We start from the raw sequence: 16,496 nt of genomic DNA on the forward strand, positions 1-16,496 counted from the left end.
AGCGGCAAAAGTTCTAGGGAGAAGGCAAGGGAATGGGGTTGAGAGGGAAAGATAGATCTGCCATGATTGAATGGCAGAGTTGACTCGCAGGGCTGAATGGCCCAATTCTGCTCCTATGTGCCGGCACAGTGGCGTAACGGTGGAGTTTCTGCCTTACAGCGCCAGAGGCCTTGGTTCAATCCTGACTATGGGTGCTGTCTGAACCAAGTTCGTACTTTCTCCCTGTGACCGCATAGGTTTTCTCCGGGGGCTCCGATTTTCTCAAACACTCCAAAGCCATGCAGGTTTGTAGGTTCATTGGCTTCTATAAATTGTCCATAGTGTGTGGGGTAATGTTCGTGTACGGGGTGATCGCTGGTCAGCGAGGACTCAGTGGGCCGAAGAGGCTGTTTCCATGCAGCATCTCTCAGATAAAGTAAAGTGGATGTCTTATGGTCTAAGTCTTTCTGGAAAGCTTTCTTGTTTGGTTCAAACCATCAAATCTTATTTATAAAAAACAAACTGCTGGAGGAATGTGGTGGGACAAGCAGCATCTGTGGAAGCAAACTGTTGGTCGATGTCTGGACCTTGCATCAGTCTGATGTACGGTGTCAACCTGAGGCATTGACCAAGCATTTGTTTTCACGGATGCTGCTTGACCTGCTGACTCCCAGCAATTTGAGTTTTGCTCCAGATTCCAGCATCAGCAGTCTCTTAGTTTAGTTTAGAGATACAGCGCGGAAACAGGCCCTTTTGGCCCACCGGGTCCGCGCCGACCAGCGATCCCCGCACATTAACACTATCCTACACTCACTGGGGACAATTTTTACATTTACCAAGCCAATTAATCCACAAACCTGCACGTCTTTGGAGTGTGGGAGGAAACCGAAGATCTCGGAGAAAACCCACGCAGGTCATGGGGAGAACGTACAAACTCTGTACAGACAGCCCCCTTAGTCGGGATGGAACCCGGGTCTCCGGCGCTGCATTCGCTGTAAGGAGCCTCTTGTGCCTCTATCAAACCTTTTGGCCTGACCTGTGGAAATCACATTGGTGGATCAGAGACAAGGGCCAGACCTTTGACGTTTGATAGCCCAGTTCCCAGAGCTTGTTCATTGGTGGATCAGAGACAAGGGCCAGACACATTGACACAAGGGCCAAATCACATTGGTGGATCAGAGACAAGGGCCAGACACATTGACACAAGGGCCAAATCACATTGGTGGATCAGAGACAAGGGCCAGACCTTTGACGTTTGATAGCCCAGTTCCCAGAGCTTGTTCATTGGTGGATCAGAGACAAGGGCCAGGCACATTGACACAAGGGCCAAATCACATTGGTGGATCAGAGACAAGGGCCAGACCTTTGATGTTTGATAGCCCAGTTCCCAGAGCTTGTTCTTGTCCACAGAAATAGGAGAAACATGGATGCCTCATCAATGGCCAATGTTTCAGTACGATGTCAGTCATTAAGTATAAATAATTGATGTACCGTAGTGACATTTAAGAGGATTTTAGATAGGCACATGGATGTGATGAGATAAGGGTCACATGTAGGCAGAGGAGATCATTTAAACTTGCCGTCATGTTTGGCGCAAACATTGTGGGCCGTAGGGCTTGTTCCTGTGCTGTACTGTTCTATGTTCTATGTAATACTTGTCTTGTCAAGTAACAGGAACTGCTCAAAGTGATGTTTATCCACAGTATGTCATTTTAAATTAATTGACCCTCTGAACATAGACGCCAGCCGCATTTCAAAGTATGTGACCATAATAGAGAGGTTCAACATTCAGGCTTGCTTTGCAATTATTTGGGCAAAGTTTATTTTGGATATGAGAAGCGTTAGAATTTTTTCAATATTAAGCAAGAACGGCAAATGATGAAAATATCCAGCAGAACAGTCAGCACCTGTGTAAAGACAAACAACTAATATTTCAGCTCCAAGACCCTGGTCAGAGCAGGAAATGAGGAAAAGAAATAGGTTGTATAGCAGAGAGAAGGTGGGAAGGATGTTTAAAATACATGGAACATTACTGATGGGATGCTTAGTTTGGAGATAGACCGTGGAAACAGGCCACAGTAGGGAGAGTTTACACACGCCAATTAACTTACAAACCCGCAAATCTTTGGAATGTGAAAGGAAACAGGGGCACCCGGAGAAACCCACGTGATCACAGGGAGAACGTACAGGGAGCGGCACGGTGGCGCAGCGGTAGAGTTGCTGCCTTACAGCAATGCAGCGCCGGAGACCCGGGTTCCATCCCGACTACGGGCGCCATCTGTACGGAGTTTGTACGTTCTCCCCGTGACCTGCGTGGGATTTCTCCGAGTTCTTCGGTTTCCTCCCACACTCCAAAGACGTGCAGGTATGTAGGTTAATTGGCTGGGCAAAATGTAAAAATTGTCCCTAGTGGGTGTAGGATAGTGTTAATGTGCGGGGATCGCTGGGCAGCGCGGACCTGGTGGGCCGAAGGGCCTGTTTCCGCGCTGTATCTCTAAATCTAAAAAAAAACTCTGGTGCAGACAGCACCCATAGTCAGGTTTGAACCTGGGTCTCTGGCACTGTGAGGCAGCCACTCTACCACTGTGACACTGCACTGCCTTATACAGATATGTCCAAATGGATTCATGGAGGCAGCAGGTTAAGGTTTTGTGCCATTCGTAAATGGTGACTCTGTGGAACATGCCTCGGAGGGTAGATGAAAAATAGAATAAGAAAACAGTCGTGCCAGACTGGAACAAATCAAATTGATGTAGTTCAACAGTTCAACAGAGCTTTACTTGTCATTCGGTACCAAGGTACCGAACGAAACTACATAGCAGTCACACAAAAAAGAACACAAGACACATGACCCCAACACAAACGTCCATCATAGTGACTCCAAACACCCCCTCACTGTGATGGAGGCAACAAAACTTCCACTCTCTTTCCCACGCCCACGGACAGACAGCTCGTCCCCGACCGACCCGCACAGTCCCCGCAAGGGGGTGGAAGTCCCCGCGGCCGAGTCGCACCGGGCGCTGAAACGTCTCGCGGCCGAGCCGGGCGATGGAAGGCCCCGTGACCGAGCCTTGCGCAGTACTATAGGTACGGGACTTGTATATAGACACAAAATGCTGGAGTAACTCAGCAGGACAGGCAGCATATCTGGAGAGAAGGAATGGGTGTCGGGGGAGAGGGAGACATCAAAATATGGAAAAGTAAGGTGTAAAAACGAGAGAACGTATGGGATGAAGATCAAGGAAAATGTAGAAAAGATCAATAGACATTTTTCATAACAGCACATCACACTAATCCAAATCAAAATAATGCAGATGCTAGAAATCTTAAGTAAGTAAAATAAACAGCAGAAATAAAAAATAAATCTGTAGAGAAAGAAGCAAGACAAATTTTGCATTTAATTACCTTTTATTAGGATTGGGGAAAAGCTAGAAATGATAAGTTTAGATTAGTTTAGTTTAGAGATGCAGCGTGGAAACATGCCCTTCCACCCACCGAGCCCGTGCTGACAGTGATCCCTGTATCCTAGCACACCAGGGACAATTTACCATTTTTACCAAAGCCAATTCACCTGCAAACCTGCGCTTTTTAGGAGTGTGGGAGGAAACCAGAATACCCAGAGAAAACCCAGGGAGAATGTACAATCTCCATACAGACAGCACCCGTAGTTAAGATCGAATCCGTGTCTCTACCCGCTGCACCACCCTTAAGTTGCAAAGAGATGGTGGACTGAGAAACCACCAGCTTCTTTGCAATATATTTCTGCCTTTCATGGAGTGAGAGGCCTTTGGGCAGATGCAGTCATTCCCCCTTGCATGTGTTAACCTCACCTTCCCAGTATCTCAAGCATTCTCTGTTCTTTTTTATTATTCCGACTGTATTTTGGAATAACTTCCCACAAAGGCAGTTACAATGAGTTACATACACCGATCAGCCAAAACATTATGACCACTGACAGGCAAAGTGAATAACATTGGTTATCTTGTTACAATGGCACCTGTCAAGGGGTGGGATATATTAGGCAGCAAGTGAACAGTCAGTTCTTGAAGTTGATGTGTTGGATGCAGGAGAAATAGGCAGGAGTAAAGACCTGAGCGACTTTGACAAGGGCCAAATTGTTATGGCCAGATGACTGGGTCAGAGCATCTGTGAAACGGCAAGGCTTGTGGGGTGCTCCCAGTCAGCAGTGGTGAGTACCGACCGACAGTGGTCTGAGGAGGGACAAACCACAAACCGGCGACAGACAGGGTGTTGGGCAATGAGCGCACCAAGGCTCATCGATGCGCGAAGGCAACGAAGGCTATCCCGTCTGGTCCGAACCGACAGAAAGTCGACTGTGGCACAAGTCACAGAAAATGTTAATGGTGGTCATGGGAGGAATGTGTCACAATACACAGTGCATCGCACCCTGCTGCGTATGGGGCTGCACACGGAGGACCAACAGCATATTAGGCAGGCGGTCATAATGTTTTGGCTCATCAGGTCATAATGTTTTGGCTGATAAGAAAATATGCAATAATTATATTTTTGAAATATCTTCTCAGCAAAAATTTGCAACCCCTTCAAAAGGGGTAATTGCAGACCACCCTGTTTGGGAATGAAATCTTAAGTGTTTTCATTTTTGTATGTCCTTATTTAAAGCCTGCAGCCATGTCTGGGCTGGGTTCAGGAAATGTTGACAGTGATTCTGCGTTACGAAGGATTACACAGCTGGAAAGCAGAGTATCAGCATTGGATGATGAAAATCAAAAGTTAAAGGTATGTTTCCAATTGACCTGTTCTGGCGTAGCTATTTACTGATCTGCCGAGCTCTCAAATTGCTGTATGTTTATATTGCTTGGGTGTATCATTCTGGTTGTAGTCTCATTTTTATCGGTGTTGAACCGTCATGAATGTTAAATATATTTAGCCAACGCCACGCTCAATCTGCTGTTGTAGAAAAGGGTTTGGGGGGAAGGGGGGGTCGGACCAGCTGGTAGAACTGCTATCTCACCGCGCCAGAGACCTAGGTTCAATCCTGACCTCTGGTGCTGTCTGTGTGGAGTTTGCACGTTCTCCCTGTGACAGCGTGGGTTTCCTCCGGGTGCTCCGGTTTCCTCCTACATCCCAAAGGCGTTTGTAGGTTAATTGGCCTGGAAATTACCCCTGCTGTGTAGGGAGTGGATAAAAACAAGTGGGATCACCTGAAACGAGTGTGAACTCGTGATCAATGGCCAGCATGGACTCCTTGGGCCAAAGGGCCGGTTTCCATGCTGTATCTCAAACTAAACTAAACACTTCATTTAAAATGGAATGCTAAAGCCCTTAAGTGTTTATTAGTACAACCATGTACTGCGTTGTTGTGATTTAATGTCTTGTAATACTTGAGATACATGCAGAGGTGTGGCTTTGATAATGATTTGACAAATCCTAGGTGAGAATTTTACAGCACAGAAAAAACAATTGATGGGTGGCACAGCGGTAGAGTTGCTGCCTTACAGCGCCAGAGACACGGGTTCATGAGGTCTTAAGTGGTAGGAGCAGAATTAGACCATTCGGCCCATCGAGTCTACGCTACCATTCAATCATGACTGATATCTCCCCCTCCTAACCCCATTCTCCTGCCTTCTCTCCATAACCCCTGATACCCATATTAATCAAGAATCTATCTATCTCTGTCTTAAAAATATTCATTAACGTCCTCCACAGCTTTCTGTGGCAAAGAATTCCACAGATTCACATCTGTCTGACTAAAGAAATTTCTTCTCATCTCCTTCCTAAAGGAACGTCCCTTAATTCTGAGGCTGTGACCTCTGGTCCTAGACTCTCCCACTAGTGGAAACATCCTCTCCACATCCACTCTATCCAAGCCTTTCACTATTTGGTGTTTCAATGAGGTCCCCCCTCATCCTTCTAAACTCCAGCGAGTACAGGCCCAGTGCCGACAAACGCTCATCATATGTTAACCCACTCATTACTGGTATCATTCTTGTAAACCTCCTCTGGACCCTCTCCAGAGCCAGCATATCCTTCCTCAGAAATGGTGCCCAAAATTGCTCGCAATACTCCAAATGCGGCCTGACCAGCACCTTGTAGAGCCTCAGCATTACATCCCTGTTTTTGTATTCATGCCCTCTTGAAATAAATGCTAGCATTGCGTTTGCCTTCTCTACTACCAATTCGACTTGTAGATTAACTTTTTGGAAATCTTGCACCAACATTCCCAAGTCCCTTTACTCCTCTGATTTCTGGATTCTCTCCCCATTTAGAACATAGTCTGCGCCTTTATTCCTACGACCAAAATGCATGACTCCACACTTTGCTACACCATATTCCATCTGTCACTTCTCTGCCCTCTCTCCCAACCTGTCCAAGTCCTTCTGCAGAGTCCCTGCTTTCTCTACACTACCTGCCCCTCCACCTATTTTACTACGGGTGCTCTCTGTATGAAGTTTGTACGTTCTCCTTGTGACTATGGATTTTCGCCGGTTTCCTCCCACACTCCAAAAACATAGAAACATAGAAAATAGGTACAGGAGTAGGCCATTCGGCCCTTTGAGCCAGTACTGCCATTCACTATGATCATGGCTGATCATCTAAAATCAGTACCCCTTTCCTGCTTTTTCCCGATATCCCTTGATTCCTTTAGCCCTAAGAGCTATAACTCTCTTCAAAACACACAGGTTTTGAGATTAATTGACTTCCGTAGATTATAAATTGTTCCTGGTTTGTAGGATAGAGACCGGGGTTTGATCCTGACTACGGGTGCTGTCTGTATGGAGTTTATACGTTCTTACCGCGACCGCGTGGGTTTCTTTGAGATCTTCGGTTTCCTTCCACACTCCAAAGATGTACAGGCTTGTATGTTAATTGACTTGGTATACGTGCAAATTGTCCCTAATGTGTTTGTAGGATAGTGTTAGTGTGCGGGGATCGCTGGTTGGAGCGGACTCGGTGGGCCGAAGGGCATGTTTCCGCGCTGTATCTCTAAACTAAACTACCTCAGCACACGTGACAATAATAAACTTAAACCTTCAGTAATTGTCCATTTTGTTACTCAGATGGTGCATTTCGAGCAACTTTCCTCTCTGTTGAAGTATGCATTGTGCAGCTTTATCTGGACCATGCTCTCTGTTACTTAGACATAAAATGCTGGAGAAACTCAGCGGGACAGGCAGCATCTCGGGATAGAAGGAATGGGCGGCGTTTGTGTCTGTCTTCGGTGTAAACCACAAATGCAATTCCCTCCTACACTCTCTGTTATTTACATGCACAGGACCAATTGCTGGTGTTGACTGAGGAGAAGGATTCACTGGATCAGCAGCTGACCAGGACAAACAATACCGTTGTCATTCTTCAGACTGACAAGAGCAAGCTCCAGCAAGAGGTGATAGAGTCGAAGAAGGAACAGGACGACCTGCTGGTGCTGCTTGCAGACCAGGACCAGAAGATCTTCGGCCTGAAAAACAAGCTGAAGGAGCTTGGGGAACCGGTTAGTACCATGCAGCAACACTGAGTGAGAGATCCAGCAGGGAAACAGGCCCCTCCACCCACGCACCCACCTTCCATCACCCAACTAGCTCTATTTATCAAACTTTTACATCCACTCCCTTGCAGCGCCCCAGATTCAGGTTCCATCCTGACTGTCTGTACGGAGTTTGTACCTTCTCCCTATGACCACGTGGGCTTTCTCCAGGTGCTCCGGTTTGTAGGTTAAGTGGCTTCTGTAAATTGTCCCCAGTGTGTAAGATAGAAAGAACTAGTGCACAGGCGATTGTCAGCGAAGACTGGGTGGGCTGAAGGGCCTGTTTCCGCACTGTATCTCTGAACCAAAGGCAAGGCGTTTACTTATTGCACATTTCAGCAACAAGGCAATTCAAAGTGCTTTACATCTATATACTAAAACTCTCGTTTGTTTGTTTGCTCCTACATCCAAAACGGTACACGATAGCGCGACAATTCTAGGCCCACCTGACTCACCGTCGTCCCTTTGGTGCTAATGGAAGAAGTTTCATTGAAATCGGTGTTATATTTTTAAAGTTATTCACATTTTAAAGTTTACATCTATCTCCTAGGGAGGGAGGGGGAAAGGAGGGGGGAGGATAGGGGGGGTTGAGGGGATGGAGTGGGGGGAGGAGTGAAGGGGAGGGAGGGAGTGAGGGGGGGAGGAGAGGGTGCTGCACCAATGCAGGAAAGGTTTGGGCCCAATGGGTCCACTTGGTCTAGTAAAATATTAAAGAGCAATTAAAAGCAATTTAAAAACCATCATTAAAGAGAATAGAAAATAAAAACAAGCTAAAATAGACATAATAATAGAATAAGACAGATATAAAATACAAGAATAAAAGTTACAGTGCAGTGTAAGAAATGAATAATTATTTGATTTAATAAAAGGCAGTGTCAAAAAGAAAAGTCTTCAGCCTCGATTTAAAAGAACTGAGAGTTGCAGCGGACCTGCAGTTTTCTGGGAGTTTGTTCCATGTATGTGGTGCATAAAAACTAAACGCTGCTTCTCCATGTTTAGTTCTGACTCTGGGGACAGAGAGCAGACCTGTCCCAGACGACCTGAGAGGTCTGGATGGTTCATGATGTAGCAGAAGATCAGAAATGTATTTTGGCCCTAAACCATTCAGTGCTTTATAAACCAACAGTAGTGTTATGAAATCAATTCTTTGACAGACTGGAAGCCGGTGTAAAGACCTCAGAACTGGACTCAGTGAGGACTCGAGCACTAAACTAAAGCGCCCGAGGTCATGATTGAGCCTGGGTTTCTGGTGCCGTGAGGCAGCGGCTCTACCAGCTTTGCCACCCTATGAAGCTGAAAGTAAAATGAGGTTTTGCCAAATTAGTTAACGTGGGTGTGGTGCAAGCAACGTGTCTGTTCCATCTCGTCCTTCAGACAGCAGGGAACCTGAGATTAGACCTGCACAGAAATGTGTCTATAATGAGGAAATGCAGCCCCCTGAAAAGGAACATCGCATTTAATTAGGCCCGTTTCAGTGGCTTTGCGACTAGTTTAGGCTGCATAGGAATCAGGCACGGAATTTGTTGAAATTGTCCAAATTTAACAATGAATTAGAACTTCATTGCCTGTTCTGCCGACGCACAAGGTCATCGTTAATCTCTGCACTACTTGACTACACTAAACAGATAGTCATTGCTTCCCTTAATATCTAAAGTTGATCAGTCTCGGGTAACTAAGGCAGAGCAGTCGACGTGGTTGGCATTGGCTTCAGCAAGGCTTTTGGACCGGCCTTCCATGCAGAACTTGTCAGAGGTATAGACACAAGGGGCCCACATGTACTTTGGCCAACTGGATGCAAAGTTGGCTTGGTGCGGGGCTCTGGGTGCTCCAGTTTCCCCCCCCCCCCATTCTAAAGACATACAGGTTTGTAAGTGAATTGACTTATGCAGATTGTAAATGATCCCTAGTGTGTAGGATAGCGCTAGTATACGGGGTGATTGCGGGTTGGCGCCGACTCTGGCCGAAGGAGCTGTTTCCACACCGTATCTGTAAAGACCAAACCATATTTATTTCCCTCATAATTTTGAGGGTGGACACACCGGGCTACTCCTAATTTCCATCAAAACCCTTCCTATCCATACATCTGTCCAAAGTCTTCCTCGAGCTTTTGCTCTCCTCTCGATCAACAACAAAGTAAACGCTCAACCAACCCAGTGCGTGCCGTGGTAACTCTGAATCTGTATCTTCCCCTTTGCTCTACCTGTTGCACTTGAGTTTGGCTTGATTGTATATTTTGTGTAGTATTATCAGATCTGATGGAAAGCATACAAAACAAAGTTTTTCACTGTACTTGTGACAATAAATAGACAATAGACAATAGGTGCAGGAGGAGGCCATTTGGCCCTTCGAGCCAGCACCGACATTCAATGTGATCATGGCTGATCATTCTCAATCAGTACCCCGTTCCTGCCCTCTCCCCATACCACCTGACTCCGCTATCCTTAAGAGCTCTATCTAGCTCTCTCTTGAATGCATTCAGAGAAATGGCCTCCACTGCCTTCTGAGGCAGAGAATTCCACAGATTCACAACTCTCTGACTGAAAAGGTTTTTCCTCATCTCAGTTCTAAATGGCCTACCCCTTATTCTTAAACTGTGGCCCCTTGTTCTGGACTCCCCCAACATTGGGAACATGTTTCCTGCCTCTAACGTGTCCAACCCCTTAATAATCTTATACGTTTCGATAAGATCCCCTCTCATCCTTCTAAATTCCAGTGTATACAAGCCCAGTCGCTCCAGTCTTTGAACATATGACAGTCCCGCCATTCCGGGAATTAACCTAGTAAACCTACGCTGCACGCCCTCAATAGCAAGAATATCCTTCCTCAAATTTGGAGACCGTACTCCAGGTGCGGTCTCACTAGGGCCCTGTACAACTGCAGAAGGACCTCTTTGCTCCTATACTCAACTCCTCTTGTTATGAAGGCCAACATTCCATTGGCTTTCTTCACTGCCTGCTGTACCTGCATGCTTCTAAATCTAACCATAAATGGTTTTGCCATGAAATTAGTTTAATTGAGACAACATGCTGCAGTGGTGAACGATGGTGGCCGAAGGGCCTGTTTCCACGTGGTACGACTCTCTAAAATGTCTCCTCTTTCTGCAGATTGACGATGAAGACGACATGGAGTCTGGCGACCAGGATGATGATGACTATGACGAAGATGAACCCAACTAGTTATATCTGACTTGCACGCAGACAAAGTAGGGAAATAGAATGGAAAGAGGGTCAAAGCTTCGAATATCACAATGAGTAAAAGTAGAAGCTGGGTTAACCACGTTTGGGGTTTTTGAAAAGGGGTTTTGAAATATCTGTTCATTGTATCTACCCATTACAGAAGTTTTCTCATCAGGTAGGGCAGAACCTTTTAATTCTTAAAGTATTAAAATTTTAACAAAGCATTTATTTTTCTCCGCGTAAGGGAAAGAAATAGATAGCTTCCTGTCCCCAGCCACCGGTACAGTCAACAGAGATTCGCTCTTGTTCTCGTTTAACCTGCACCATTATGGAACTGTAAACTTAATCATGTGTTTCTACAGGATGTGTTGTTCTGGGTGGTTGTTGACTTCACTGCAAACTCGGGAGGGGAGAAATGTTGGATGCCAGGCCAGGAATTGGGGCAGTAAGATGCTGTGCACTGGGTGGCGGCAGCACGAGAACTTGTAGTTCTATTCATTCGCATGGCGTGGTGCCCATCCCAGTACGAGCGGTGTGCTGCAGGGGGGGGAGTGTGGTGCCACTGCTATTGCCTGCCCTGTGCATTGTTGGGAGCAGGTGAGGGGGCCGTTGCATCCTCACTTGTGTCTCTGCAGCAACGCCAAAGTTGGGCGGCTCTCTGACGGAGGCCACGCGCTGGGAAGGTTCTATCTGAGATCCGTTACTGTCTGTCACTCACTGTTCATTGTGCCTTCACATAGATCCAAGCTGGGTTCTGTCCCTCCAAATCGACACTTGTTGTAAAGTTAACAGCGGCACGACATGGGAACAGTTTGGGATTAACAGACACTTGAGTGTAATTCTGGTTAATGTCCATTTATTATTTGTAGACAAAACTGCAAGCAAAGACTCATTTCTAAATCTGTTCACTGCATCGATGAGAGACGTGATCTGTATCATTTATGTAATTTATTGGCTGTTAGGCCAAATTGGAATAAAATGAGATAGCACACTTTATAGAGAGAATTTAATTGTTTTAGAAATAAAGTTCATATCTAGGAAATTTCAGGTACAAATGTTTTCACTAATTTCACGCAGTAAAATATAATGCACGTTATCTGGTTCTAGCTTTAACTGAGGATTGACTTTCATTAGATATCTTATTGCAGTGTTATTTACTATTAGGTAAGTACACAAGTCAGCAGAATTAGGCCATTCGGCTTATCGAGTCTACTCCGCCATTCAATCATAGCTGATCTATCTTTGCCTCCCAATCCCATTCTCCTGCCATCGCTCCACAACCTTTAACGCCCTTATTAATCAAGAACCTGTTAATCTCTGCCTTAACAATACCCAATGACAACCTCCACATCTGTCTGTGCAATGAATCACACCCTCTGACTAAAGAAATTCCTCCTCGTCTCCTTTCTAAAGATACATTCTATTATTCTGAGGCTGTGCCCTCCGGTCCTAAACTCTCCCACTAGTGGAAACATCCACTCTATCCAGGCCTTTCACTATTTGGTGAGTTTCAATTAGGTACCCCCCTCATCCATCAAAACTCTCGCCACTGCAGGCCCAGTGCCTTCAAACGCTCAGCGTACGTTAACCCAATCATCCCCGTGATCATTCTTGTAAACCTCCTCTGGACCCTCCGACGCCCACACCAGCTTTCCCAAATATGGGGCCCCAAACTGCTCACAATCAGTCGTTTGTGTCTGATATTTTTGTCCATTGTCAAAGTCCACACACGCCAGGCGGAACATCACCTTGGGTAGCTTACACTCCAACGATAAGAGCATTGAGTTCTTCACTTTCAAGTGATAACTCCCCCCTACGACCCCCATCCCCCTTATCAGGTGCACACACATCTCCTACCATCTCCCACCACCTTGGTCACCCTGCTCCTTTCCACACTTTATACCAGGCAACTGAGCCCTCCTACCAACAACCAGGGAGCTGTCCTGACCTCCCATCTACCTCATTGGAGACCCTCGGACTATCTTCAATCGGACTTTACTGGACTCTATCTTGCACTAAACGTTATTCCCTTTATCAAGTATCTGTACACTGTGGACGGCTCGATTGTAATCATGTATTGTCTTTCTGCTGACTGGTTGGCACGTAACAAAAGCTTTTCACTGTACCTCGGTACACGTGACAATAAACTAAACTGAACCTTCAAATGCTCATCTTCAAATCGTCACATCTAGTCATCCGGTTCCCTTTTATCCCCCATCCCCTCCCACCCATATCCCTTCCTCCAGCTTTACATTTCACCACTCCTCTTCTCTCCTTTTCTGACCCCATTTTATCTCCCTTTCACGTCCAGCCTTTTATCACTTACTCCACCCATCTGCCAATTACCCCCCTTCACCTGTATCCACTTATCACTCCTCTTCCTCCCCCCCCCCCCCCCCCCCCGACTCTTCCCAACTTTTCCCCCCTGCTTCATCAGTCTGAAGCAGGGTCCCAACCTGAAACGTTGTCTGTCCATTCCCTCTGCAGATGCTACCTGACCCAGAGTTTCTCCAACATTTTGTTTTTTTGCATAGGGTTCCAGCATCTGCAGTGTCTCGATTCTCCTCTTCCGGTTCTTAAGTCTTGAATTGGTCGAAGCTACCTGCCGATTCCACATTTTAAATCCATTTACAGAATTCTTTTGACGGATTGATATCAATCCATGGAATTACTTTTGGATGTTTCAGTATGTACAAAGCACACGTGGCAGACAATGTTATGAGATGCAGGAGATAGTCTCTCAATTTTAATGCTGTGTTTCATGGCAAACGTCAAGATTCACTTGCAATGCACAATATTGTAGGTTTACAATGATGAGCGCTTGCTGCTGCTGAAGAGTAACTTTAATCTGGTACTTGTTGCAATTTCCAAACGATAAACCACGGAACGTGCTGGGTGCTGGACCTGCAGAAGGCCTTTGAGTTGTTTTTTTAGTTTAGAGATACAGTGCCGAAACAGGCCCTTCGGCCCACCGGGTCCGCGCCGACCAGCGATCCCCGCACACTAACACTATCCTACAACCACTAGGGACAATTTTTACATTTACCAAGCCAATTATTAACCTACAAACCTGCACGTCTTTGGAGTGTGGGAGGGATCTGAAGATCTCGGAGAAAACCCACGCAGGTCACGGGGAGAACGTACAAACTCCACACAGACAGCACCCGTAGTCGGGATGGAACCCGGGTCTCCGGCGCTGCATTCGCTGTAAGGCAGTAACTCTACCGCTGCGCCACCGTGCCACACAAGAGATTATATAAAACAGACTTGCAGTGTGCAGTACTGGGAGAAATACATTGCGCAATGAGAGAGTTAATTTCAAAAAGAAAGAGCATCCGTAATATGACCAAATGTCACTTTTGACAAAGAAAGTTTCATTTTATCGAAAACAAGATTTTCATTCTAAATAAAGGATGTCATTAATTTGGAAAAGGTGCAGAAGAGATTCACCAGGATGTTATTTGGGCTTACGGGTTCGAGTTTCGGGAGAGATTGGTTAGACTGGGAATATTACCAGCTGGACCACTTGTTGCTGATGGGAAGTGATAAATCACAAAGATCTAGCAGTCCATATATCCTGAATCGACACTGAACAATGGAGCAACTCAGCGGGTCAGGCAGCATCTCTGGAGAACATGGACACAGAGTGCTGGAGTAACTCAGCGGGTCAGGCAGCATCTCTGGAGAACATGGACACAGAGTGCTGGAGTAACTCAGCGGGTCAGGCAGCATCTCTGGAGAACATGGACACAGAGTGCTGGAGTAACTCAGCGGGTCAGGCAGCATCTCTGGAGAACATGGATAGGTTATGGTTTTGGTTGGGACCCTTCTTCAGACTGATTGTAGGGGGGGGGGGGAGGAGAACTGAAAGCAGGAAAAGATCAGACAAACCAAGGCCGACAACAGATGACATCAAGCAGGGTGGTTGTTGGCTGGAGAGGGTGCGATCCCATGCTGAATACATCATTGTGTACCCTGGAGCTGGTTCATCAACTTTTAATGGAGGGAGGGGGAGGGGAGTGTTTATAGCAGTTGCCTAAATTTGAGAATTCCACATTCATACCACTGGGTTGTAAGCTGCCCAAGTGATAAACGAGGTGCTGTTTCTCCAGTTTGTGTGTGGCCTCATTCTGGCAATGGAGGAGACCCAGGACAGAAAGGTCGGTGTGGGAATGGGAAGGGGAGTTGAAATGCTTGGCGACCAGAAGATCCTGTCTGTGTTCAGCGAAACGGTGGCCGAGTCTGTTGCTTGGCCTCACTGATGTACAGGAGGCCCATGTATCATCCGCATAGATGATCAGTATCATGAGGTGGCTTCGGAGGCAGTGAGTGCTCTGGATAGCTTCCAAAGTTCTGTAACTTTGCGCGGATTGGAGGGCAATGGACGTGATCCTACTAGTTAAGGAATAAGCAGAAGAGGAAACTCGGATCTATTGACCAATTCGCCCAGGTAAGGCATAAACAGGCTTCTAAGAATCGCCAAATGTTTCCAGCAGATGGATGCAGCCATTTGGACCACTGATTCCACACTTACCAGTTCCTCAGCCTCTTCTCCACCAATGTATTTATCCAGCCCCCTCTTTTGACTTTGGAGATACAGCACCAAAACCGGCCCTTCGGCCCGGCGATCATCCCGTAGACTACCACTATCAAACACACGAGGGACGGTTTATCATTTACAGAAGCCAATTAACCTACAAACCCGCACATCTTTGGGGGTGGGGGGAAACCAGAGCACCCAGAGAAAACCTACGCAGTCACAGGGAGAACGTACAAACTCAGTACAGACGGCAGCCGTAGTCAGGATCGAACCCGGGTTTCTTGCGCTGTAAGGCAGCAACTCTACTGCTGTGCCGCCCTCTTGAAGACCGCATCTGTCGACAGTATGTTCCAAACGACAACTGCACACTAAAAATACAGGCTCTGTGGTCCATATACTGTGAGGGCTTATGAATGAGAATTGATGTTTGCCTCGTGTACTGGAGTTCTTTGTGGATGTATCTGGAGAGAGTTAGCAGCTTCACGTTTCTGGACCTTAACATCTATGATGACCTGTCCTAGTTCCAGCACAGAAACGGAATGGCAGCACCTCTACTTTCTTAGACCTTTAAACAGATTGGTCATGCTCTAACAAACTTTTATACACGCACTGTGGAAAGTGTCCTGACTGGCTCCAACATACAGGAACACAAGAGGATGTGGAGAATGATGGACTCAGCTATCACTGGTCCATCACGGGCACGGCCCTCCCCACCATCGAGAGCATCTACACCAGGCGCTGCCCCAAGAAGGTGGCATCGGTCATCAAGGATCCCCACCATCCGGGCAGTGCCCTCCTCACTGCTACCGTCGGGCCTGAGGTCCCACACCCCCAGGTTCAGGAACAGCTACTATCCTACAACCACCAGGCTCTTGAACAGATCCACACAACCCTAATCCTACCTCGGCAACTGAGTATCGTGGACTACTCCCTGCGCTACCATGGACTCGTTTTCTATTTGTGTTTTCACCAACGGCCAGGTTTTTTTGATGTAGTCCATGTATCATTTGCCTGGGGTCTCTGGATGGAGGGAGGCAAGGGAGAAGGTTATAGGGACAGGTGCTGCATCCCCTGCGGTTGCAGGGGAAAGTACCTGGGAAGGGGGCGGGTAAACCAAGGAGTTGCGGAGGCAACAGTCTCTGCAGAAGGTGGAAAAGGGTGGGGTGGGAAGATGTGACCAGCGGTGGGATAACATTGGAGGTGGCGGAAATGCCAGAGATTGGTGTGTCGGATGTGGAGCCTGGTGGGCCGAAGGCTGAGGAGCAAGGGACCTCTATCCTTGCTTATTGAAGGAGGG

General features: G+C 46.8%; 1 protein-coding gene across 2 annotated transcripts in view; it reads left to right on the top strand.

The window, feature by feature from the left end:
• Positions 1-11,749, top strand: part of uso1 (USO1 vesicle transport factor) — a 103,581-nt gene extending 91,832 nt beyond the window's left edge. Inside the window, exons 22-24 of one of the 2 annotated variants that reach the window (XM_078407649.1) lie at positions 4,621-4,737; positions 7,235-7,450; positions 10,588-11,749. In XM_078407649.1, coding sequence (XP_078263775.1) covers positions 4,621-4,737; positions 7,235-7,450; positions 10,588-10,659 — 405 coding nt within the window. In that variant the 3' untranslated portion in view covers positions 10,660-11,749. The remainder of the gene's footprint in view (positions 1-4,620; positions 4,738-7,234; positions 7,451-10,587) is intronic. The other variant, XM_078407640.1, reaches the window with a different exon arrangement.
• The last annotated feature ends 4,747 nt before the right edge of the window (positions 11,750-16,496 follow it).

The sequence above is a fragment of the Rhinoraja longicauda genome, chromosome 1, assembly GCF_053455715.1.
Source record: "Rhinoraja longicauda isolate Sanriku21f chromosome 1, sRhiLon1.1, whole genome shotgun sequence".
In the NCBI taxonomy this organism is placed as follows: domain Eukaryota; kingdom Metazoa; phylum Chordata; class Chondrichthyes; order Rajiformes; family Arhynchobatidae; genus Rhinoraja; species Rhinoraja longicauda.